At 45.1% G+C, this 27,278-nt stretch overlaps 1 protein-coding gene across 4 annotated transcripts in view; it reads left to right on the top strand.

Moving 5' to 3' along the window:
- LOC135394427 (cyclic GMP-AMP synthase-like receptor) overlaps positions 1 to 27,278 on the top strand; it is a 122,794-nt gene that overhangs the window by 71,037 nt on the left and 24,479 nt on the right. For all 4 annotated transcript variants that reach the window (XM_064625165.1, XM_064625163.1, XM_064625164.1 and 1 more), the window contains exon 5: positions 13,740 to 13,880. In XM_064625165.1, coding sequence (XP_064481235.1) covers positions 13,740 to 13,880 — 141 coding nt within the window. The remainder of the gene's footprint in view (positions 1 to 13,739; positions 13,881 to 27,278) is intronic.

Raw genomic sequence — 27,278 nt, 5'->3', positions numbered from 1 at the left:
TAACAATTATTGTCAGGTGCGCTGTTGTGTCAGGCGCAGTGCTTCCCCTCTGAGTCAATAAAAGAAGGCCCCGACCGGAAGACATGTTCTTCTGAGAAAGATGAAAGTCACTGAAAAGGTTAGCCAGCTGTAGTGATCGAACCCACATCTTCTGGATTACCGGTCCAGGGCTCTACCAATTGAGCTAAGCTAACACGCCTCTTCAGCGACTTTCGGGGTGCGTCATCTGAAGGGACGACAAACCAGCCACTCACTCTCACTCACCCTCCTTTCACTCTTACATTTTTGCTCACTCATACGCACATTCATACGACGGAAATCGACGCAAGCGGCACCTGTTGAACAAGAGAGAAACTGACGTTCTGAGGCTGGAACACATAGAAGGGACAGATACAAACAAAGCCTCAAATTGCTTAAAGTGACAGTCCGGTCGAAAACATAGGTCTGGGAAACACCGCCTTATGATTTCTAATACTCCTCACAACAACTGTGCAAAATATTTAAGCAGAAATCGTATCGCACGATTTATAATCGATTTTTTTCTATACCGCAGTTGGTCCTGAGTAAAGGCCGCAGGGAGCTTTCGCGTGACGTGCATAAGATCAATGCCGCACGTGACTTGCGGATGCCTGTTTGCGCGATAGTTGATTGTTGCGTGCTAGCATTTGTCCATTATGATGTTTTTGAGTAGTAATCACGCGTTATGTAGACTAAAATGCAGAGTAGCGTCAATGTAAAGACAGGTATCACGACACAGCCTTCTGTTCAGTACACTCATAGACAAAAACACCTCTCTGCATTCCCAGCAACGGCGCAGTCCTCCGCTCCACTTTGTCCATTGGGGACGTCATGCTCACGTGACGGCTGACGTACATAGAGGATCCTTGGGGCAAGGAGTATGCGAGGGAGAACAACGAAACCGGATGTCTTCAGAGGAGTATTTTTTATTCGATATCTCGAAAGCCACGCCATTTTGTGAGCTGAAACTTTCCACACAGCATGTAAGCCTCCGTGGCAGTTGGAAAAAATCAACTTCCGGTTTTCCCGGAGTGTCCCTTTAATGTTCTTCTGGTTCTCGGCGCTACCAGCTCAGGTTGCACTACCTGTCATGTCTCGTTCTTAATGTTCTAGCGACTATGACATTGGCGACGAGGGAAACTCAGTACGGTTCACTCCTCTGTTCGAAGTTGAAGCTTCTTACATAAGCCTCGTTATGCCGAGTTTCGGTAACATCGAGCCGTTTGATGGCGACGCGATATCATGGACTGAGTACCGAGAGCGACTGCAGCAGTATTTCGTAGCCAACAATGTTGCACTGGAGAAGCAGCGTGCTGTGTTTTTGACATGCTGTGGACGACAAACCCACTCCTTACCTCGTAGCCTGCTTGCGCCGGGCACGCCGTCCACAACAGTACTACCAGCTATTCTTTAAACCTTGGATACGCACTATTCGCCGAAGCCGTCACAAGTAGTCGTTCACTTCAAATTCAATACAAGACTTCGTCAAGAGGGTGAGGCAGTCAGTGATTTTATTGTGTCGTTAAACAAACTTTCGGAAGATTGTGAATACGGCACATTTCGAGACAGCATGCTGCGAGACAGAATTGTTTGTCCCATCAACGATGCTCAAATGCAGACGCGGTTGTTGGAAATTCTAGAACTTACGTTTGACCTGGCAAAGAAAAGTTATTGCCATCGAAGCTGCTCGTAAGGATTCGAGAGTGTTGTCAACAAATTCAGAACGAATGACGGCCAATCTCGTAAAAGATAAGCACGCGTCCTTGGCGTGCTATCGCTGTGGCGGAAAGCATTTTGCAACACAATGCAAGCATCGTGATTCCATCTGCCATAGCTGTGGGAGAGAAGTGCACCTTGCAAAAGTGTGTCGAACGAAAGGAAGCAAAACGCAGGAACAAGGAAGTAAATCCAGAGCAACTTCGAAAAATGCAGGGGAGAAGAGGAAAGTGCATTCCGTCGAAGGTCCCGCTCGGGAAGAGGAGCCAACGTTTATGCCGCCAGTGTATGATCTTTTGACTACATCGAACGACAGCTCGTCGTTTCGGACGTATGTCCTAGACGGCATCCTCCTCGAAATGGAATTAGGCACAGGAGCTGGGGTGTCTCAGTAAAAACGTTTTACGCCGAGCGTTGCCATATGTTAAACTGCAGGCTTCCGACGTATTGCTAAGAAATTATTCTGGCGAACTCACACCGGTGAGAGGCCACGTCGATGTACAAGTCAAGTACAAAGACAAAGACGAACGTTTGCCTGTTTGTAGCACCAGGTTCCTGCCCAAGCCACATGTGCACTGGCCACTGGTCGCACATGGATGAACGCCTTCGGTATTACACTAAGGGCAGGAGCAGAGCGTATTTTTACAGTTTCGAAGGTTGAAGATGTCATTGCCAAGCATAAGGTCGTGTTCTTGGATACCCTGGGTACCTTGAGGGGAGTTAAGGTGAAGCTACGCATTAAGAACGCTGTTAATCCTAGGCTCGTCAAGGCACGGTCGGTCCCATTTCAAGACCGAGTGGCTGAAGAACTGCAACGAATGGAGCGTCAAGGTATCATTGAACCTGTTCCATCGTCAGATTGGGCGGCACCTGTCGTACCAGGTGTGAAGCGGGACGGACGAGTCAGGATCTGCGGTGACTTTAAAGTCACCGTGAATCCCGTTTCAATTCCTGAAAAGTACCCGATTCCCCAGGTTGAAGAATTGTTTGCCAAGCTAGCTGGAGGGAAGAAGTTTAGTAGGTTGGACGTGAAATATGCTTATCAACAGCCATCACCGCCATCACCAGATGGCGCCGGGTACAGACGTATGTGTAGGGAGCCTCCATGGGTTGTTGCGGCTTCTCCGCTTTTCATGGAGGAGACACCCTTTAACCGTGCCAACGCCGGCTTTTCCTCCTCGCCCTCGCGCAGAGCGCACATTTTGACTCCCAACTTGCTACGCGCTGCCCATTGCCCGCTGTGCATTTGCGCGTTCGAGCGGCCATCCAGAACGTGTACACGCAAGTGATTGCATTTCTTGTGTATCTTAGCGTCATTGTACGTTTTGGGAACAAATATCGCAACTCATCCTTCCGGAATTTAAATCCAGCGTGCAACAAGGGTGTCAGAACTGCCTCTTTTACTGCTTTCACGAGTCATTTGTTTCTCTCGTTGCACGTGTGCTTGCGTCTGGAAGAAGATTATTGCACTCTTTACAAACCTCGGGTAATAACAGTGTTCCGTCACATTTTTTTCTGCGTGTACCACGTTCGCGTCACAGTTGTTTTGCATCGGACTTTACGCATGAAAGTGCTCCGTCTTTATTTTCTCTGTTTATTTGAGAACCACTGCTACGGCTCAGTTCATCTCCGTATTGTTGGAGAAAGGGATGAAGACAGCGACCTGGAGGATATATTTATCGAAGAGGTAACTGGTGCCGAGTGCGATATCCTGTCACATATCTGTGGATTTAATCTGAAAAGTGAACTGAAGTCGACGAGGTTATGCCAATCATGCAACGTCGGATTATGTGCAGAATCTCCGGAAAGCCACAAGAAGCTCACTGCGCTTCGTGAACACGTACGTGGCGCAATGAATCTTCGGTATATTTCGGGCAGCGTAGCACATTTCTTCGTACAATGTGAAGAGGCATTAAGGGCGATTTCTGCTTCGAAACGCATTCATGCGATGCACTCACCTTTCAAGACTGTATAGACTTTTATTCATAATAACGTGAATAATAATCTTCCGGCTTGTAACCAACACAAAGAAGAACTATATCGTGCAATCCTGGGCAAATTTGTGCAACTGCGATTGAGAGTGCACCTGCGACGGGAGCACGTCGGTAAAACAACGTCGTTTTCAAGCAAAACGGGAGCGGGCGTTGAACTTGAATGAGGCGTTGTAATTAAATCTGCTTGCAATTAACATATTTCTGTTGTCTGTACACATTCCCATGTTTACTGTTGTAATTCGTTGGTTGAGACACGACTGCGTGTGCAGGCGCAGTGACGATTAGACAAACGTTACAAAGCTGTAACAACATATTTTACAACCCATGACCAGCTCTACTAGCATATATGACAGTTTTGCTACGCTAGTATATCCTTCATTCCGCTTTTACCCTCTTCCTGTCGCGAAAAATCGAGAAAAACGCAACCCCGCCGCTGACGCCCAATGCGATGCGGGAGTCAAAATGCCGACGCTCGTAGCAGACGACGGAGTTGTCGCCTCCCTGAAAAGGGGACGCACACGGAGGCTCCCTAACGTACGTGCTGCATGCTCCTCTTCTTTCTATGGTCTTCAGCAAAAGCTTACATGTTCCGGACCATGTGGGAGACGATTTCATTGCAAGTGTATTAACGTCACACATTCGGATTATGATTTGCTTTGGAAGAACGACGTCTGTTTGTACAAATGCACTCGATGTACAAAACGGGCCTCCAACGAACAATCTACAGCTTCAGCTCCGAACACACATGCTGTTACGCCCCTTGATTCTTCCACTGTATCTCCCAGTTCTACGCCTCCGAAGGATAATGCAGCTGACGCGGAACATACGAACTCCTTGCCTGAGCAAAAAAGGTATTGTCACTATATCTGACGAATGCTTTACTTCGCTAGTTGGGAAAATTGACTCTCTTATGAATGAGGTTTCGGAACTGAAAGCAGAGAAGTCTAAACTACTAAATGCGTTTCAGTCTCTTCAAAAGGATAGCCAGTTTCTTCGTATTGGACTGACCAAAATGAAGGCAGAAATTATGGGCCGCTTTGAGAGCCTCCAGCAGCCTCGAGCAGGGTATCTTGATAATTAGATGGGTACCTACTCTATTGTGCTTCGAAAGAAAAAGACCGCATTTCCCTCGTCTGGCCCAACAGTTCGACGCACATTCCCTGGCGTCACTCACGTAGAGGATACCTCCGTTTCGGAACTGGGAGGCAATCCTTCTGTGCTCGGTAACTCTTCTGTGAAATAGACGCGGGGATCAACCAATTCTGGAGACCATCCCTCTGCTCCAGGTGTACAGCAAACTCTTGTTTCTACTACTGTGTCTCGCGACAGTGCAGTGTCTTCCGCGGTGCACAACACGGATGACGACGGATTCACTATTGTGCAGAACCGCAAAAGGCGGCCGCCAGTAACCCTGGGTACAGCTAAATCTTCGACGCTAAGGATCGCCCCTCTCAGAGCAAAGGAAAAGGCGCTTTTTGTCTCCAGGCTCGACGCAAGTGCTACTGTCGACGAAGTCTCCAACTCAGTGAGTGATGTTCTGCAGAGTTCGCCATTCCGCTGCATTAAGCTGCAAACTCGTCGGGATTCATATTGTTCATTTTGCATAGTAACATACAGTGCTAAGTTCCGCCTTATTAACAATCAAGAAGTTTGGCCAGAAGGATGTTTGTTCCGCCCATTTCGCGGTAAAATTCCTGAAACCGAAAATCTAGTCACTGTCGCTGCTGACAATCGTAGTGAGCAAAACGCATGACAGGAGACACAACTTTTTCTGTGTTTTACCAAAACGTGCGTTGTCCCCGCACAAAATCAATTGAATTTTTAGCAAACGTGCCGTTAAACAATTACGATGTAATTTGTCTTACGGAGACTTGGCTGAATCCGGATTTTAACTCTGGAGAATATTTCCCATCAAGTTATAACGTATTTCGGCAGGATCGTCAGTATCATCTTATGGACGCAAATTTTGGGGGCGGTGTTCTTATTGCTGTTAACCAAACTCACTGTGGTTTTCGTCGTAACGACCTTGAAGTTTGTAAAGAAAGCGTGCCCAGGCAGCACAATGTACTGAAAGTCGAGTGCAGTAGGGGTGGACGGGTAGGTGGAAGGCCTTGAACACACTCGTGAAACTAAAGAACATTGATAAGACCCATACCGTCCACCCCTATTGCACTCGACTTTTAGTACATTGTGCTGCTTGGGTGTGGATTGAAATATGTACAAGAGATAAACCAAATCTGATAGTAGGTTGTTGCTACTTTGCACTGTAAATAGCCACGATTTTGTCTGTCAACCGGAGGATCTGAGCAAATGCCTAGACACCTTTAAATGTCGTGTGTTGTGCCTCGGGTACTTTAACGTCCCCAACATTCACTGGACTGCTCCACGTCGTGTCTCACTCTCTGACGATAGATCTGCGTCCAAGGCGGACTCTTTTCTTTTTCTGATGTCTTTCCTGTCTTTAAGACAGTTGAATACATTCCAAAATGATGCAGGACACGTATTAGATCTGGCCCTCACAAACTGCGACGTGGAAAGTATCGAAACTGTCAGAGAACATTTGGTGAGAGAGGACGTGTGACATGTTCCTTTTTTGTTATCCTTGTGTCTTACTTCAACGCCGTCCAATAGATTTGATAAAGTCACTTACAAGTTCGCCAAGGGCAATTACCTTGGCATGTATCGATATTTTGAATGTTTGGACTGGTCTGCAGTTCTTGACGCATCCGATGCGGACATTGCTGTCGAATCGTTCACCTCTGCTGTTAAAAAAGGTATTGATCTCGATGTCCCTAGGAGTTGTGCGAGGAAACAAAATAATCCCTTTTGGTTTTCTGCCGAACTTCGGCGTGCGCTAGGTAAAAAACTCAGGTTCCATCGTCGTTTCAGAGCATTACGAGATGTTGGTTCGTACTCAACACACAGCACACATAGAAAACAAGCGAAGGCTTTGTATCGTCGTGATAAAATGCGTTACCTTGATTCTGTTCAAAATAACTTAGTTCGTAACCCGAGAGAGTTTCGGCGCTATACGAAGGAACTAGGTTCCAACCGCGAAACACATGTTGATGATCCTTCGGGAAATAGGAGGGATTTGCCTCCTGACATTTCCAACGCTTTTGCGGATCATTTTTCTTCGCTTTACGCCTCACAAGAGGCAAGTTACCCATGCACACCTATTTCAATAACTGATGATTACCTTCATGTACCTTTCATTGATTCCTCTGAAGTGCTGACTGCACTCCAGATGCATAAGTCGAAAATGTCCTTAGCCTTCGACAGTATACCTTCTTTCATTATCAAGGGCTGTGCTGTGCTTTTTGTGGTCCCCCTGACGCATGTCTTTAAAGGTACTGTAAGGCAGCACCGATCAAATGTCATTTAGTGCGGCTATTCGATAGTTCAAGCCACCAGGACCCAAACTGCGCAAGTTTCATTCCAATCGACGGTGCAATTAATTAAAAAATTGCAATTAAAGATTACGGGCAACACTGTACTAGGTATTCGAAATGAATCCGTACTCCTGACACATACGGCGGCAACCACATTGCATGCGTATAACACTGGGCCCGACATAACAATCCACCATAAAATCCGCCCCTGCAATCCACACATCGATCCACATCTGAGGATAAACGTATAAGCGAACTGGAATGAAATGCTGAGCCGTTGAAAGAATTAAAGTGTGTGAGACGTTCAAGAAGCCAGACAGCGTCGGGACTTGTTTGTTCACAGAGGTTCACAGAGAGAGTTTGTTCGTTCGAAAGAGGCCGCGAACAGAAGGAGCGCGCAGGCGCAGCAGAGAAGTAGGGAGAGCCTCCATCGAACAGCGACCAGCACTGGGTTACTTCGCAAAAACAGGGGTTAACAGGTTAAACTGTTAACAGGGGTTTCAGAATGCATAGGTAAACAGGAAAACTAATAATATGGTTACTAAAATAACGAAGTTCCGATGTAATAGTGTGTAATACCAATTTTCAGTGTTGCCCGCTGTACAGGGGGTTGTTTGACACCAGGCGTCGCACCGCTCCACTACGCCGAATCTTTCATGGCAAATTAAAAATATTTATAGCGCGTTGTCGGTCGTATGGTTCCGCATATGGTATTTAGAAGCAACAAAGTCTCTAGTCACATCACCGGCATATCATGCTTGTCTACTGCTTTACAGTTCCTTTAACTTATGGTTATCGACATGTCGATTCCCTAAACTTTGGAAGAATGCCATTGTTATTCCCGTATATAAGTCTGGGAACAAATGTGATGTTAAAAACTACCGTCCAGTATCACTGTTATCTGCATTTGCCAAGGTTTTCGAAATCACTCTGTGTAACCGCCTCACGCATTATTTTAAACGGAAAATCGTACCGCATCAGCATGGTTTTATCTGAGGCAGGTCCACTGAATCTAACTTGGTTTGCTTTTTGAATGATGTATGTCCTGTATTTGAGAAAGGCGGTCAGCTTGACTGTGTCTATTTCGATTGTTCAAAGGCTTTCGATCTAGTTTTGCACAATGCCCTTGTGCCAAAGTTAAATTATTACGGTGTTAGTGATCCTCTCTGTTCATTTTTTTAGACTATCTTACAGTTAGAAAGAACTTCGTACGTGTGTCTGGCTGTTTGTCGCAACCATATTACGCTGTACGTGGGGTTCCCCAGGGCTCAATACTTCGGCCTCTTTTGTTTAACGTATTTGTTAACGACTTATGTTTTAACTTAAATTTTGCGAAGATACTGCAGTACGCTGATGATATTAAAGGGACTATGAAATTTCCCGAACCCCCATACTTTTTTTCGATGGAAACTGTTCTTCCCGCAGAGAAACTAATATGCCACAAATTTTTCCGGACGAAATCGCTCCACTCTGCGAGGAGCGCGCGCTGGAAATGTCTCTTCCGCGTTCCTCCTCTCCCGCGCATATTTCCCTGCCGATGGTGTAACTGTACGGACCGCTCTTCGGTTCCCCGTTACGTCACCGGTGTTGCACAATGGCAAGTAATGCCGCGAGCTCGCGCTCTGGCTGCCGCCACTGCCGAAATCTGCCGATCACGCGAAAGCTGCTGTCATGGAGATTTCCACTCCCGATGAACGCATACGCGGGATCCTACGGCGCATGCTCCTGGCGGGGTTCCTCGGCTCGGCAACACGTCACGATGACGTGTTGCTGACCCGGCCGTGGTCGCGTCAAGTTACCCGTTGTGTCTCCGCGCGGCAGCTCGTCACGGCGCGGCGCCAGCTGTCCTCCCTTCGCCGCTCCGTTTAAATTCGCTCCCGAGAAATCCGCTCGCGCGACGAAAGTAAAATTTCGGTTCTAGACTCAGAAAAATGTCTTCTTTCGAACGAAACCAAGAAAAAAATCGTTTCATAGTCCCTTTAAGCTTTACATGCCTATAACTTCGATAAATGATTGCCTTGTTCTTCAAAGTGAAATTAAAAAGGTAAAATTATGGTGTGGACAAAACGGAGTAATTTTAAACGCATCGAGAACATGTGTAATGTCGTTTCCCAGGAAACGTTCTTCCGTTGATTTCTCGTATATGCTGGGGGATACTCCTTTGAAGAGATCACTTGTAACTCGCGACCTGGGTGTTTTCGTAGACAGTAAGTTGAAATTGTGTAGAACATGTTAACTATATTATTAGCACGTCCTACTCTGTGCTGGGATTTATTTCAAGGGTCACGCGTGGATTCAGCGATCCTCATTGTCTCATCAGATTATATCGTTCTTTAGTCTTGCCAAAGCTAGAGTACTGCTCCGTTGTATGGAATTGTATTAGAAATGTTTTGGCATCGACCACAGAAAATGTACAACGCCGATTTATCAGAATTTACTTTGATAGATACCTCGGGAGACGATATTTTTATGAGTACAACAGAATATTGAGTCATTGCAATTTAGAAACGTTGGTTGCGAGACGCAAAAGTCGATACATTATATTTTTGTGCAAATGCATTCATGCCATTTTCGATAGCCAGTGTTTGATCGAATCAATTAGTTTTCATGCACCAATGAGAACTTTCCGCCAGTGTCGTGTTTTTAATGTTCCGAGATTTAGCTCACTGAGTAGTCCGTGTGCAGCGTCTTTATAATAATGAAATTTGTGACATTGACGTTTTTGATTGTACAATGTTTTACTAATTCATGTTCCACTGTTTTGTACTAACCATTGTACCATATTAGAAGGCCATCGCGCTGTTTATGGACAAGCTAATAATACTAAAACTATACTAACAGATACTGCCGGATGATCAATCAAAAAGTTTAGTCACTGTTAATACGCCAAAAGGGCTATATCGTTTCACGCGACTCCGGGTTGGAGTTTTATCTGCACCGGCAGTATTCCAGTGGGTAATGGAAACCTTATTGCAAGATCTTCAAGGGGTGGTGGTATACTTTGATGATATCCTGGTTACTGGAAAGGATGATGAGGATCATATGAAAAATTCGGATATTGTGTTGGCACAACTTGAAGGCGCCGGGTTCCGGCTGAAGTTGGACAAATGTTGCTTCATGGCGCCGAAAGTGCATTATTTGGGCCACGTAATCACTGAAGCTGGCATGCACCCTGACAAGAGCGAAGTAGAAGCTGTTATCCAAGCACCAGTGCGATCTGATGTTAAAATGTTGCAGAGTTACGTGGGACTAGTTAATTACTACAGGAAGTTCCGTCCTGGGTTGTCAACCATGCTGCATCCTCTCAACAAACTACTGGGGATGGGGGTCCAGTGGAAATGGAGTGCCGGGCAACAGTACGCATTTGACAAGAGCAAGGAACTGTTGACATCAGCTGACGTTCTAGTTCATTTTGACCCCCACAAGCTACTCGTATTGGTTTGCGATGCATGATCGTACGGCGTGGGCGCTGTACTAACTCACCGTGAAGACTGTGGGGAAGAGCGGCCCATTGCGTTTGCGTCAAGAAGCTTGGTTCCAGCCGAACGCAATTACAGCCAACTAGACAGGGAGGCGCTGGCAGTCGTCTTTGGAGTATTGAAATTCCACCAGTACCTATGGGGTCATCCTTTCGAAATCGTCAGTGATCATAAGCCTCTACTGTGACTTTTAGCTCACGACAAGCCCGTACCTGAGAGAAACTCACCGATACTACTCGCTGGGCGTTAATGCTTTCATCGTACACGTATAGGTTGATGTACCGTCAAGGGAAGCGGATCGCACATGCTGACGGGTTGAGCAGTCTGCTGTTATCTATGTGAGTAATTCCACGTGGAGTGGCCAGCGGATGTGTTCCTTTTGGAGAGAACGTATTCAGAGCTTTTGTCAGCGTCTGCAGTCGCCCAGGCAAAATGTAAGCACGTGCTGCTGTCCAGGATTCGTCGTATTCTTATATCGGGAGGTGAGTTACGCGATGACGACGACGTCGTCAAGCTTTGTTGGAGGCATTTTTATGGGCTAAGTGTACAAGAGGGCTGCGTTCTTTTAGGAAGTCGTGTTGTTGTTTCTCAAGCATTGCGGTCCCAAGTCCTGGATGTACTTCATGAGGGCCATCCGGGGATCACGAAGATGAAGACAGTGGCCCGCAGCCACATCTGATGGGAGACGCTTGAACGAGACAGTGTTGCTAAAGTTCAAGGATCTATCGCATGCCAAGAATGGCAACGCTAATCGAAACGGGTTTCTCTGACCCCCTGGCCTTTTCCAGAAAAGCCCTGGTCGCGATTACACGTTGACTTCGCAGGGCCCTTTAAGGGTAATTATTTCTTTATTGTAGTAGATGCCTTATCTAAGTGGGTAGAAGCTGAAGTGGTGTCTTCGCCGGCGGTGGAAGCGCAGTCTCTTGCCTACGTTCCATTTTCGCAAGGCATGGATTGCCGGACGTTATCGTGTTGGACAATGGTCCAGCGTTTGTGTCCGGAGCTTATGCAGAATTTCTCAACCGTAGTAAGACGATTTTTAGTTCCTCCATATCACCAAGCCTCGAATGGGGCTGCTGAACGAGTTCTTCAGACACTCAAGAATAAGTTGAAGAAGACGAACATTGTCGATTTCAAGACACAGCTAGCTAGAGCCCTTTTCAGCTACCGAACTACAGCACATGACTTGACCGGATTGTCTCCAGGAGAACTCCTATATGGGAGAAAGCTCAACTGCGATGGGTCTACATCCTGATCTACGCGACAAAATGTCACGTAGGCAGTTTTACAGCAAATTGCATCATTATAGGGACGCTCGTATGCCGAGTAAGTATGAGCCTGGCACTGCTGTGTTTGCAAGAAATTTTAGGCCTGGACCGCCGCGGGTTCCTGCTGTGCTTACTCAAGATCGCAGTCAGCCATAGTCCAGTTGCCTGGTGGCCTTACCTGGACCCATCACCAGGACCACTTGCGTCTTGTCTCACAGTAAGCATCCACAGAACCACGTCAGGGGACCAGAAGGTGCCAGTGAATCTACAACACCACAACCGCCTGTGTTGGAGCAATCACCGTCGAACGCAACGGGGTTTTCAGTTGGATCGGCACCACCGTCAGATCAAGGGTCAAGAAGGTCTAAACTGGAGCAGTCCCAGTTGGGCTCTTCAGCTACGTCGGAGGGTATGCCAGAGGACGGAACCGCTACACCGGCACGTAGAAGATCAAATAGAGTTCGGCGTCCGGTTGTTAAATATAGTGCATAGAATTGCATGCTTCATGTTTATCGTTAGTTTATGTGCCATAATTTGCAAATTGTTGAAATTGTTTAGTCACCTTGACTGTTTCTTTGTTTTCTTCTGTTTCTTATGGGGAGAAGGGTTGTCATATCTGATAATCGTATCTGTGGTTGCTACCAGCTGATATCTTGTTTCGGCGCGCTTGTTGTTCCTGATAGCAACTGTCAGGTGCGCTGTTGTGTCATGCGCAGCGCTTGCCCTCCGAGTCAATAAAAGAAGGCTAGAAGTGATCAGAAGACATGTTTCTCTGGTTGTCGGCGCTACCAGTTCAGGTTGCACTACCTGTCATGTCTCGTGCTTAATGTTGTAGCGACTATGACACCCATATTTGAAATGGGTGTCATAGGACGCTCGTCCGGTAGCCGTAACGCGTTGCGTGCACAATCATGGGTATACTTTATCTGCACACACCATCGAGCCATGTCACTGCCTTATAATGACACGATGAACTTTAAGCTCTGTCCACATGTCAAAGAAAGATGGGGCTTCGCTGGTACAGCTTCTTCACCATGTGGCAGCCACAACACCATTCTTGTATCCGGTATTGCGGTAGTAGTAGGTTTCTTGATTTTGTTCTTTCCATATCAGGGGCTTTTTAGAGGAGCATAGGTTGAGTGAGAACCACTGCAATAAGGTTGTTTGAAATATAGCTGGAAATTGTGATGGTTATAAAAAGTGTGGTGGTGGTGGTGGTGGTGATAGGGCTTGCCGTTGTCGACCTCACGTATGTGGGCAACGTCACGACTCACGCCCTGGGGGAATGTGCGTCCTGGGCCGAAAAGTGTTGCTCAAATGTTGCAACTACTGGGCCATGTTTAGTTCCTATCAGGTGGCTGCAAGAAGCAGCGCGAGAAGGGCCATGAACTTCAACTTCCTTGCATATGCTGTAGTATGCTATTATAGCATAGCCGTATAGTATGCTACTATACTGATAGCAGCATACCAGTTTAGTATGCCAGTTTTCAAGTCAAAATAAAGTTGTTGTTGTTACTATACTGATAACCACGTTAAGACTCACGATTAGTGTACCTTTGTGTCACATTAGGCCAAATCACGCTTCCTGATCCACAGAAGAGAACATTACATTCACTTGGCAGATATCACGTTCAATTCAAAAAAATTAATTTATTGCAAAAGTTTGATAAACCTCTACGCAACATTACCAGAGTTCCCTATAGATGAGCACTAATTACCCATAGCTTTTTGCGTAGATAGCAACTTAAACTTTATAACACGTGTGAAATATTCGTTCGATGCCACATTCAAGAGCCTGAAGCATCTGTGAGCTCCCTCACTTACACTTATTCTCCTTATTACTGGCCCTAACATCTGTTCTCCAATTTACAGGACGAAGTTGCGATGTGCCTGGTGCCAAAAGAGCACAAAACACTGAACTGTCCACTCTATTGGAGGGTTCACTTTCCATACATCGAAAGGCAGCTTATGGCTGGAAATGGATGTTTGAAACCAACAATCCGTCTTCTTAAGGTGAGTATATCAATTGAGGACAAAGGATATTTCCAGGAACCCTATTGAAAAAACCCGACATCTGATATGAGTTGGGACGATGTCGAGGGTTGACTGTATACGGCTCTGCTAGTGTTTGGTGAGCGGCGCCACCACGTACCCCAGTCCCAAGGTGTTACCTATCGTGCCGAGGAGATGAAAGGTGAAGGGATAGAAACCTTGAACGGTGCGGTGAACGGCATGCGTCGTCATGTTTCTCAGATGGTAGATTCTACTGAAAACATAACAATGGACTGATTTTATTTAAAAGAAAATTCAAGCACGAAAAATGTATTCAACACGTAGGGATTTTGACAAGGATCGGTCAGAACATTTTTTGTTTAATTGCCTCCACCAAAGTACTGTTCTCTGCCACACAGTGGTGAAAATGCTGCCCACTTCTGGCAGATTGGATGCCTTTGGTGTAATAAGCACACCGACACGACTCTCTGCAGAGGGCGAAGAACGCAAGGCTCCGCAGCGCCGCCTATACGTTACTCAGTGCCTATAGGTCCCTGTGTGGCAGCAAGAAAACTGGCGGCGGTCGCAAAATGATAGAAAGAGTACTACTTTCAAGACAGATGTGCCTTTTAAATACAGGAGCTGCGACATACATCAATAGTGCCTCACAGTCCTTCTCAGCAATTGATATTTCCCTTTGTTGCCAATCCTTGTTCCACACCGTCAAGCGGCAAAAGCCTTGGCGGACAAAGGAATCTCAAACTACTAGAACGGAACAAAATCGAGCATGGGGCTTCTTCAGAAGATACCCGACTTCGGCAAAGCTGGTTGCATTTAACAAAGACAGAGCAAACGCAAGGTGGACGCGTCGAAAAGCCAAGTGCGAGTTAATTATACGCTTTAGATGAATTACTCCCCGAGCAATCCATGGCTTTCTCTTGCCTGTCTTTGATTTGTGTTTACTTTGTTAATGAAACAAAATGAAAGACACAAAATTGAACAGTACGCTTAAACAATGTCCAACGTTCGTTGCTACCTGCACTTTCAGCAAAATCAACAAAAGTCTTACTTAATTCTTAATTCATTGTTAGCCTCTGGAAGCAACTGTGGCTATGAGCGATTTACAGGCGTGGACAGATGGAGAGAAGACAGCAGGAAGTAATGGAGGGCAGTGGGGTTAATATGCGACTACAGGGGGAACTGTGCCGACATTCGTCTGGAAAGTCTTCGGAAAACCCCGGGAAAACCTCAGACAGCACAGCCGGTGGTAGGATTCCAACACACCACCTCCCACTCTTCAGCACGACCTTGGCTAAATCAACAAAAATATCGTAATTAATGAATTCAAGCAACTCAGGGAAAGGAGGTGCTGATGCCATTAGTCGAACCTGGGTCTTTGTGGTGGGTAGACGACTGAGGTTCCATTCTTGTCGTCAGCGCCTCTTTTCCTTGAGTTGTTTGAATTAGTTAATTTATGCGCTTTTGTGGCTTACATGCCAGTGTCGTCCCTAATTGTGGTCTGCCTCGGCCAATTCTCGTTGTTTGCATCATAATTATTTTCAAGGTGATCGATAATGGCTCTGTCATCAGCACAATTGTACTTTCGGAAATAAGGGCACGAGTCGTTTTTTGAGATGAATGGGCAGTGAGTGCAAAGAAAGAATATTAATCTTGTGATGAGACAAACCGTCTGAAAGTTGGTGGGTAAAATTTCCTATATCCGGGAGCTTAATATCACGAGATCCATCAGTGATGAAGCATTCGCTTGGCTTCTTTTGGGTTCATTAACAACATGTACTTAACCAAAATCGAATGGGATATCGATAAGAACATTGGCACTCGCTGCCTCGTTACAAGAGGTAGTACCCATGGAATCCAAATCAACACCCATCAAATTGAACTCACCAGTAGTATAGATAGGTTGAGAAACGACGACATTGCCACCAGGGCTGCGCCACCGTCGCGTCTGGGCCGACTTCGCGTCTGGGCCGACTTCGCGCGCGAATTTTTTCCTGTGCGCGGTGGGCGGCGCGTGGGCAGAGGGTTGTTCGCACGCTTATCGGTGGACGGAGGGCTGCGCGTGCGCTTACCATCGCGCATTTTTCAGCATGTGCCGACGCCGAATTTTTTCATGCGTGCAGTGGGTTGCGCGTGGGGCGGAGAGCTGCCCGTGCGCTTACTGCTGGGCGGCGCGTGGGCGGAGGAGTTCGCAAATTTTTTTCGTGCGCGGTAGGTGCCGCGTGGGCGGAGGGTTGTGTGTGCTTACCCTCGACCTTTCTCCATCTGGGCCGACTTCTTTCGCGATTTTTCCACCTGGGCCGACTTCACTCACAAATTTTTTTTCTGCTACAACAGCTGTGTGGTGGGTGGTTTACATGCAAGTATAGACATGCAAAGTACAGCCATACACAAAAGTACAAGTGGTTCTGAATCAAATATCTTCTATGTGTGACTATATGCACAACTTTTTAATCCATATCTTTAAAAAATTGTAAGAAAGTGTGTACAGTTTTGACTTTTAAAATTTAAAAAAGAAAATGATCTTTGTGTGGAGTTTACGTTTTACCTCACTATGAGCTAAAAACCTGTAAAATTAAAGTAGGCCCTTTCCATTTGTAGTGGCTGTATGCCATGACACTATGAATAGGTTTATAGTTTTCCAGTATGTCTTCGGGAAACCTCAGATACATTTTTGTGAATTGGATCTACGTTCATGTGTGACCTGTGCTGCTTATAATGGTTAAGTTTGCAAAAGGAATAGTTGCTTATTATAATTAAGATTACATATCTTGTATTGTGCTCATGTGTAGTGCTTATCCTCATTGTACGAGGGATGTTCAAGTCAAACCGGGACTTTCTGTCTGCTGAGTGTACAGATGGCTCGCGCTACTTTTTCGTCAATTTCACACGCGACAGGCCTCCGCGTTCACCACGTGGTGGTCCAAAGTTTGTGCAAAACAGAAGACACGTGCTGGACAAGATGGCCGACAACGGGGTGACCGCGCACATCGAATAGCGAATTGTCATGAAGTTTCTCGTGAAAGAAGGTGTAAAGTCATCTGAAATTCACAGAAGACTTCAGGCTCAGTATGGCCACGATACACTTAACCGCAGCAAAGCGCTTGAGTGGTGCAAACAGTTCCGAGAAGGCCGTACATCAGTGCAGGACGATCCCGGCCGGGGCGGCTCAAAGCCCAGTGTCAGAGTTCCTGAGAACATCCAACACGTGGAGCTCCTGATCCTCAAGGACCGACGGATAACATGTCTCAATATTAATAGTGCATATTACTGTCAGGTTCTCAGGGATGTGCATAAGGCGTTGAAGCAAAAGCGTCCGGGCCTCATCACCAAAGGAGTCCTCCTCCTACAGGACAATGCACACCCGCATACCGCGCATCTCACGACACGCACCTTACAGGAACTTGGCTGGGAGTTGCTGCCACATTCCCCTTACAGCCCAGACCTCGCCCCCAGCGATTTCCATCTCTTCGGGCCACTGAAGGCGTTCCTTGTGGGCCGCCGCTTCAGCTGCAACGACGAGGTCAAGAATGCGGTCCAATCATGGCTGCTACGCGCTGGTAAGGATTTCTACGCTGCTGGCATCCAAGCCCTCGTGAAACGCTGGGACAAGTGCATTAGTGCAGCTGGAGATTACGTTGAAAAATAAAACTATTTCTCGCCTGTAAGTTCATTTTACTTTTGCGAAAAATGAAAAGTCCCGGTTTGGCTTGAACACCCCTCGTATATTGGTTAAACATTGCTGATGACAGTTGTGAGACTCGCTTCTCCCAAAATCTGATTGCCACTTAGAATTTATCACATAACCGTTTGTGTGCCGTGTGTTGTGAGGTTTGCGTGATTAGAAATGTAGACTCCGCCTGCACATCATGCTTGTAAAATCCTCCATTTGCATCGCAGCATTTGATAATAGATTCCTTTCAACATACGAGAGGTGTTCGAGTCAAACAGGGACTTTTCATTTTTCGCAAAAGTAAAATGAACTTACAGACGAGAAATTTGTTTTGGTTTTCAACGTAATCTCCAGCTGCACTAATACACTTGTCCCAGCGTTTCACGAGGGCTTGGATGCCAGCAGCGTAGAAATACTTACCGGCGCGTAGCAGCCATGATTGAACCACATTCTTGACCTCGTCGTTGCAGCTGAAGTGGCGGCCCCCAAGGAACACCTTCAGTGGCCCAAAGAGATGGAAATCGCTGGGGGCGCGGTCTGGACTGTAAGGGGGATGTGGCAGCAACTCCCAGCCAAGTTCCTGCAAGGTGCATCTCGTGAGATGCGCGATATTCGGGCGTGCATTGTCTTGTAGGAGGAGGACTCCTTTGGTGATGAGGCCTGGCCGCTTTTGCTCCAGCGCCTTATGCACATCCCTGAGAACCTGGCAGTAATATGCACTATTGATGGGGGTACCACTGGGCAGAAAATGAACATGAACAACGCCAGCCTTGTCCCAGAAAAACCGTGGCCATGACCTTCAACGCAGACGGGGTGTTTCGGCACTGCTTCGGGGTGCTTCCTGCACGGATGTATGGACGTCTCGGAATCGTTTGCACCACTCAAACGCTTTGCTGCGGCTAAGTGTATCGTGGCCATACTGAGCCTGAAGTCTTCTGTGAATTTCAAATGACTTTACGCCTTCATTCACAAGAAACTTCATGACAATTCGCGGTTCGATGTGCGCGCTCACCTCGTTGTCGCCATCATGTCCAGCACATGTCTTCTGTTTTGCACAAACTTTGGATCACCACGTGGTGAACGTGGAGGCCTGTCGCGTGTGAAAATGACGAAAAAGAAGTAGCGCCAGCAATTTCTACATTCAGGAGACAGAAAGTCCCGGTTTGACTTGAACGCCCCTTGTATATTGTCAAAAGATGTTATAGATATTCTTTCAATTATACATTTGTCGTTGCTCAAGAATAAGAGAGCTAGGCCAGCTGTTTGAGAAATATACACACTGTGCAATTTAATTCACGAAATATGATAAGCTTTCGCAAAAGATTTGTGACCCTCTTTTGTAAACAGAGATTGATGTATTATGCCTCTACATTTCAGTGACCGATTCTTCTCTTGCAATTCTATCCTTCGGATGTTGAAGTTGTACAGAGGGTAGTTGGGTAAAACCTATTTGATTGTCAACGCTGATTCATGTGAGGATTCTTGCACATAGTGTGGAATATTCGTTTCCTTAGCAATCATTGTTCTCAATCTAACCATGCTAAATACAGTCTGTTTTCGTTGCAATGCATAGAATTCATTATAGTGATGACAAAGATTACATTTATTATTTCAGTTATACACTTGTTTATTTCAATAAATTATAATTGTCCTATTCCAAACTCTGAAGTTTTCGTTTGTTGTCTTGATTGATGAATTGAGAATGCGTCATATAGTGCTGTCATATTATGGGTCGCTTAAATCCAGCGTTGATTAATGCAATCGGTACGTTGTCGCCGTATTTGTATCGCTTCAGTAACTTGCACTTAGTTGCCACGAACTTGCACAATCTCTTATTGATGTTTCCTTTCTTTGTATGAAGATTCTTGAACGGCGTACAAGAGAGTATTAGATTAAAATCGTCCTGTGGTCCACCGCAGTTGATATGTTCGTTGAGTTTCAATAAGTGATGATACATCAGACCTTGTACAACAATATTGAACTTCTGCTCATTCGACATCATTGCAAGAACTGGTAGAAGAAAATAATTGTGTAGTCGTGGTAGTGGAACATATCACCTGATATGACTTTTTATGTACAGGGTTAGTCTAGCAAACGTTACACATTTCGATCACATTATAAAAATAGAAGATGGGGTTTAGCCTACCCCAAACTTTGAAAACTGATAGCCATTTATCTCAAGTTCTATTGCAATTTTTTTCTAGGGACTATGGTCATGTAGAAAGATAATTAAAAATCAAGCAAAAACTCGCCCAATCCATTTTCAATGGCCTATCTCACGCAAACACCGCCATTTTTCCTTGTGTCTGATTCACATCACCTCACACAGGCGGCGCTGCTTACAACGATATGACATGCTTATTCTGACCATGATTCTGGCGTTATGCACAAATCCTCTTCTTCTGTGCGGGGGTGCCATTCTATTTTTACGATCCACTCCAAATGTGTAACGTTTGCTAGACTAATCCTATACTTTCCACGATTAGATGTAATTTCAATAAATCCGTAATGAATCGTGCGATATAGGCTGCTTGTATATGATAATTTGATCTCATTGCTTTCTTGATTAATGCAATGCCCATTGCAATGATTACAATTACATCTCGTCTAGAGTACTTCAATTCTTCGTTAGCCAACCTCAAAAACTCCACTATCAATCCCAGTGGTCCTTCGGATGTTGACGTGCAAATATTTTTATAACTATTTTAGATTCGACATACAAGTTCTTGCATCTTCAGTTCTGTAATTTGTTCCATATCTCCGAATACGATCATGTCTAGGACGTATTGAAATGCGGTGATAGTAGAATCATTTCGCGGCTCTTCTTTTTCGAAGCAGTTTTTTATCATGTCCTCCCATGACTTATAGTAACGAGTACAAAATCCGTCCATCTATTCGCTGAAGCTTCCTTGTTTGTTCTGCTTTCAAGTGCACATCTACACTTAATTAAAAGCATATCTGCTCATTTTATTGCTTAAAAATTTGTTAAGCTATCTGGTTTAGAAATGTTATTAATATCCGTCCGTGTCGACATGAGAATTATGGAAATTGATTTACAAAAATATTTCATTTGTAAGAAAAAAACGTGTGCTTTCAATGGCTCTGTGTACAAGACCGCGCGAGAATCCTCCCCTCTCTACCTTGACGTGCATGTAGGGGGAAGTTTATGGTCGTCGAGAATCCTCCCTCTCCCTACTTTGACGTGGATATGGGGGAAGTTTATGATCGTCAGCTTCCAACTCTCCCTTTATTATTTGAATGCACTAGTTGATCCTGTTTGTTCATTGAAAAAGACAGATTATGTGGTGTATTCATGCTGCTTGCTTAGAAATGATTTGTCTGAATTAATTATTGTTTTGACTTTGTTTCTGATGATCACTCGATTGATATTCTGTGAGTTTAGAATTATGTATGCATGATGTATTAGTTGTGCCTGTTGATTTCCTCTGTAGGAAACTTTTAAATATTTCTCGTTTGCTTAGAGAATGACTGCCTGAAATAATCATTGTCTTGTATTTGTTTCAGTTGTTCACTCGATTGACATTAATAAAAATAATCTCTCAGTTGGGAACGCCTCATATTTCTGAGTTGCATTTCAGATATGATGTTTCTGTGTGGTTCATCTATGTAGAACTTTCTGTTGCAAGATATTGCAAAAAATCTGAAATACATTAATTAAATTTGCAATGTTTCTAGTTTTGATTGAGTATTGTTTTCACTGATGTTAGCATAATATTTCTCGCTGGCTTAGAAAATGATTGTCTATAACCGGTTTGCTCTGATATTGATGTCTGTTTTAGTTTTTGCTTGCTACTGGCTGTTTTGATAGAATTCTTATTGTGTTCCTCAGAATTGAATGCTGCTAGCATCTATTTGCAATAATTGATGAATAAAATAAAGGGTGTCTCACCGAAAAAGGGCCAGGGGCTAAAGAAAAAACGGAGTGCTCTACACAAATGGAACCAACTGTACGTGCTTGGCAGTTGTGTGGTCTATCCAAAAATATTTTTGTCGTCGCCCCTTGTCAATTAATTGGCGGTAATTAATTTTCTAACTTTTTAATTATCGGTTTCAGCTCTCAGATGTCAATGAGGAAGTTGTAGTACATGTCGAAAAAGACACAACTAAAGTGGTTCGAGGTCGCTATGGCTTGTGGTTTCGTTTTTTCCCGGGTCTCAAAGTTGGTTTCAGATGCTGGGCGGACCACAGATCGCTGCCCACAATCCGGCACCCGCGAGGCGACGATTCCAGCGCCCTCCGGCGTACATTGACCTTGAGATTAGCGCTTGAAGACCATCCTTGGGCCACGTCACGCATGACGAAGATATTTCACCTGTTTCACGGCACACCTATCAGAGTGCACTGGAATCATCGCGCGCGGGCGCCGAATAATGGAAAACGCTCTTTGGTGCACGCGACTTCTGAAACCAATTTTTTAACCGGGGAAAAAAACGAAACCACAAGCCATAGCGACCTCGAACCACTTCAGTTGCGTCTTTTTCGACATGTAATACAACTTCCTCATTGAGCATCTGGCCTTTTTTGGTGGGACACCCTGTATATTGCCACTGTACAAACTTGGCTGGTCTTAAGAATACCCCTGTTTGGAGGAAAGAATGTGTAAGAGAGTGACCCCCACCCCTTGGAGTGACAAAGGATGTGCGGTTTCTTCGCTTTGGGCTGTGTAGAGAAAAAGAGAGAATGTCTCCCCGCTTTGAGGGAAAAGCGAAAGATAGCTGCTTGGTTGTACCGTGTCTATTTTCTGTGTGTTGGATACCTCTGTCAATGTAAGGTTTGTAGTGTCTGTTAGACTGAAAATTGTATAGTGTTCAATTAGATTAGATGACGAGTATGATTTTATAGTGTTTCAAATGATAAATTTGCTGTCCCCTCTCCATCTGTCCACGTCTGTACGCCGCTCATAGCCAGAGTTGCTTTGCGGCACTTACACGAAAAAAAAGAAAGAAAAAAAGACGAATTATTTTCCACCGTTGTTTACGTATTGGAGAATGTGCCACTTAGAGAAATCGGTTCGCTCCGATATTGTTGTCCGTTCTCTATTAGCATTGGCTATTGTTTGTGTTCCTCTGTTCTTCAGCCTTAAAGCTCAGCTACGCCGATTTTCGAGTGTTATAGAATGGAATGGTACTCACACGGTGTGTTCATAAGGGAACACTGATTATGTGTGCGAAATAGTTATCCCAAACTCCTCGCGGATTTTCGAAAAAGTGAATTTTTAGTTTCACTGACATTCCGTCTTGTGGCCCGCAAACCCTGTGTCGACGACACATTCGTGGTCTGCCTGTGCTCCTGCTTGGCATGACATTTGGCTTTGTTTCTTCCGCCAAGCTGGCCAGTTTCTTCTGTCGAACCGTCTGCTGCGCAGATTGACATTGGGGAAGTGATAAACAGTTCGCTATTAGGGAGCCAGTATATTTCTGGACTTCACTGAACCCACGAGGAACGTGAGTTTTGCTTCCTTCGACCACAAAGCATTTGCTAGGCCAGTACAGACTACCTGGTGTGTTCTGTGTTCTGTGCTGCGTGCCGAGAATGCGTGAGCGTTTTGCTCCCGTCTGCAAGATACATTCCTACGTCGTTCATTGCGGTCACGCTATGATGCTGCACAATATATGTATCTCGTGTAATACGCCTGGCAATCGCACGATATGCATGGGCAGAAATACGGTCTTCTTTCTTTGAAGACCAGTCCTCTGCAGGTATATGCTCAAACGACCACCAAGTCTCACGTTGTTGCTCAATCGCTCCCATTCCTGCACTTGTAGTAAAAGCAGCAAACGGGTCGACGTGAATGGCAGCTGAACAGTGGAACTGCGAAGTTCTCGAGCACATAATCACAGTTTCACGCCGAAAATGTTGTTGAGGTGAGTTCGCAGTTGTTGTTTCCATCGTTCAATAGTTCTCGGGGTTAGCTCGGACGAAACGCTCATCGTAGCCGGCGACCATAACTGGATTTCCTCGCAAACGGGAGAAGAGGCCAGGGAATTCAGAGAAAGCCTCAGCTTTCATCCAATCAGAAGCACGACACTCTATCTACGTAGATGGAGCAGGTTTTTTCCATCTACGTCACAAAAATGGCTGCGCCCATGGCTTGTTTTGGTTTCTTTGATTAAATAATTTTCGTAATAGGAAGACAAAATTGAGAAACGAAGGTGCGTTTCGGGGGCAGTTGGATGTGCTCGTTCTGAATATCACAACCGTTCCAACACATCGGGAAATCGGCGTAGCTGACCTTTAAAGGGACTGTGACCAGAAGTTCAACAAATCTTTCGTTTGCATCTACGAATGTATAATATGCCTCCAAGCCACACGCGAAATAAAAATATTTCGCGTGTGGCTTAGAGGCTACAGGCTGTGCGCGGTGGCAAAGTTTGCCAAACGGGGAGCTGAAAACCAGCTTGGCTTTTCCTCCTCAACTCGCGCAATTGGCGCCGAAATCTAGCCGCTTTGTAGTGAATATCCGTCAATTTCCGTGTGCGTGACGAAAACATGACGTTCACGTTTCATTGGGCGCCCGGAGCGGAAGTTCTGTTGTTAGTGAGTTTGTGAGAGCGGCGGCATCCGGAAAGCGATCTTCAATATGGACGTCGAAGCAAGAAATGCGGAGACTTCGAGCCCGGAACTTTTTCAGACCTTTCTGCGATCGAGAAGGAAATTCTGTGTGCGGGACAGTTCGGGAGTCTCGCTTTCGAAACGTCGCCGATGCCGCAAATGCGAGCCGAAGTCAAAGCTCTACGAACATCGGTCACAGATGAAGCAAGCAGGATCAGTCGACGCCTTCGACAGACAGGTAAGCGATGAGCTTTTTAACGCACACTGTGATCGAAAATGTAAATGTTCTTTGAAATTCCATGTCCTCATATTTAATGCGTACTTGCTGTTTAAGGTGCCGGTGCGGCTGGTGTGTCATAATGCCGAAGGAGATCGAATGCTTGTGCTGCAAGGAGCTCGAAAGCGCAGCCGAATGACAGCAATATGAGTGCATTACAACCCACGAAGATTTCCAACTTCTACGCTTCAACACAACTGTCCTGAAGGTGCCATATTTTGAATTCCGTGGGCAGCACGAACCTATGAGCGACCATATTCACAAGTAAGTCCATGTGGCCCTGTCGAACGATGTTAAAATTTGGGCGCTCAAAATTGGTTTGGTCCTGCATTGAAGACGCTAAAAAGCTCCAGTACAGGGCGCAGCACATAAAAGACGACACAATACAGAACTGTGAATTGGAGAAAAGCAACATAGGCAACTGTGTAATTGTCAGTGTGCTGTGTCTTGAGTCACCTTTTTATGTATTGCCTGTGCTTAGGTTTTTAGCGTAGGATTTTAGCGATATTGAGCGTTCTTGCTTCCGATTCAGTGAAAAGTAAAAATATGTTGGTGTATAAAAGAATACAGCATGTGTATTGGTATACAGGGGGTGTGCAGATAAATTGCAGTCGCTCTCAAGTACATGTGGAAATGCCACGACACACACCCTGTACTGTGACCGGTTACCTATTTGCCTAAACTATATTTTATGTACATCTGCGTAGACGATATGGATATACTGCGTATCGCCAGTTTGCAAAGTGTTTTTACCACAAGCCTGGGAAAAACAAGAGCATTGTAATCCCAGCCTGTGCAGTGAACAGGATCTGGCGAGCCTTCCACACAGAAACAGCCACAGGCTTCAAGTACCCAACATCCTAACTGGAGGTACCTCTTCGCACAGCTCATCTATCACATTTAAAATAATTCAGCATCTGTATTTAGGATGACTTATAGCTCACAGGATAATGCATGGTTCATGGTGGCTCCTTCAATATATTTATTTATCTGTCATAGGTTGAAGAACCGTGTGGTGTTACATAACGGAGGGCCGTGTAATTATACAAGACCGATCACCTAAAGGCCTTGCTTCACGCTAGATTAAAATGTGATGCAAATGTAACGTGACAAATGCTGCATGGTGGCGATATGATAGGTTCTCCTCACGAATTGTTGGCACGGTTGCAGTTAGTCAAGAAGCTGCATGTCCAGTTAATGGTAGCAGGATCAAATTTTAATGAGACTAGTTTGGCCAACAAGCGAGCATAAAGCACAGTGTCAAAAGCCATTAGAAAATAAAAAAAAAAGCATCTAGGTGGACCCAGAAATCAAGACAATTTAAAATGCTGTGACCGAATTATGTTAGTTTTGCCTAAATACCCTTTTCTAAAGCCATGCTGGAATTTAAAAAAAGAAATTGATAGGCTCAACATGGTTAACAACGTGCTGGTATATGATGTGCTCCGTTAGTTAACAGGGAACCCTAAAAAGTGGAGCTGGTTAGTAGATAGAAGGAGCATAGTTGACACCTCTTCTGAAGACAGAAACTAGCTTGTGACCTATGCCCTCGACTCAGACACATACAAAGCACCTTTCACACAGATTAACGCATCTTCGTTCCAGCACTTCCACCTTTAAATGTTAATCGCTGTTGAGTGGTCTGTCATTCTTGTAACACAGATCTTAATTGAAATGCAAGTGCATAAGGGATGCTCTGAAAGAAAAGTGTTTGGTTTTAGTCCTCCTAATGTTTCCGAAAACAAACTTCACAGTGTCTATTCTTCTGAAATGAGCAACTCCAGAATGAAAGCAAACAATATCTCTGGCCATCCAACTGAAACATGGCACTTCAATTGAATAATGGCAGTTAAAGATGATGATGATGATTCAATTTTAATGGTGCATAAGCAACTCAGGCTATAGTGCGCCAAAACCATGGAAACATTGACTATTAAAAGTCAGACTATTATACTAAAATAATAATATAATAAAAATAAGCAATCGAAGAAAAGGCAGAAACAATTGTTGCCATTGTGTGGCTGGTGTCGAGTTTTCCACACTAGGTGTTGAATAATAATGTACGCTACATATGCTATAGCATCAAAGGTGCAGCTCCCGCGACCTTTCGTCATCTCAATGCTTCAGAGCGGCATAGCCTAGTAAGGAGCCATCAGAAGGGTGACATAAAGTGTAACTGGGTTCATGAAGCGGAGGGTTCTGTGGTATACGTAAGAAAGCATTCGTATTACAGAAGAGCTACGAGAATGATCGGATGCACATGCATGGTTTTGAGTGCGTAGACTTGGAACTGAAAAATAAAGGTGCTAACCTTGCTGAAACTGCTTTTCCGTCAGAACCGCACGAGAGCACACTTGGTTTCTTTAGATGAAGGTTCAACTTCAGCATTTGCAGTACATCATCAGGTCCCGATGCTCCTTTGATATGCAGCAGACAGAATTTCGCAGAAGGCGAGTGACCGCCGTTGCGGTTCGTTGCTTCGTAGCAGATCAAGAACAGTACGCAGCAATGATAGGTGAAACGTTCAGAATATGGCGGACAACTCCAACACCAACCCAATGACCCGAAAAAGGCAGGATGAGGCGAGAATCACACAAGTTCGCAAGCTCGCCATATGGCAGGCATTACAGATGAACGGATACGGAACCATATGGAAGGCAAAACAACAGAATGCAGACTGGAAAGGTAATCGTAGAACCTGCTGTTAACCTACTGTTAAATGCAGGGTATATTTTTCTTTTTGAGACTCTGTAAAAAAAAACATGTTAACATATAAATGCCATGTCATCAAGGGAATTGACAGAGTATTGTGTGACCACGTGACGCTTTTGAGCCAATTGTGGGTGTTGCCAGTGCCCTTCATGTTGACGTCATTTTG

Source organism: Ornithodoros turicata, chromosome 5 (genome assembly GCF_037126465.1).
Source record: "Ornithodoros turicata isolate Travis chromosome 5, ASM3712646v1, whole genome shotgun sequence".
Taxonomy (NCBI): domain Eukaryota; kingdom Metazoa; phylum Arthropoda; class Arachnida; order Ixodida; family Argasidae; genus Ornithodoros; species Ornithodoros turicata.
The sequence above is the reverse complement of the archived record's forward strand: the minus strand, read 5'-3'. Positions and strand labels throughout refer to the sequence as shown.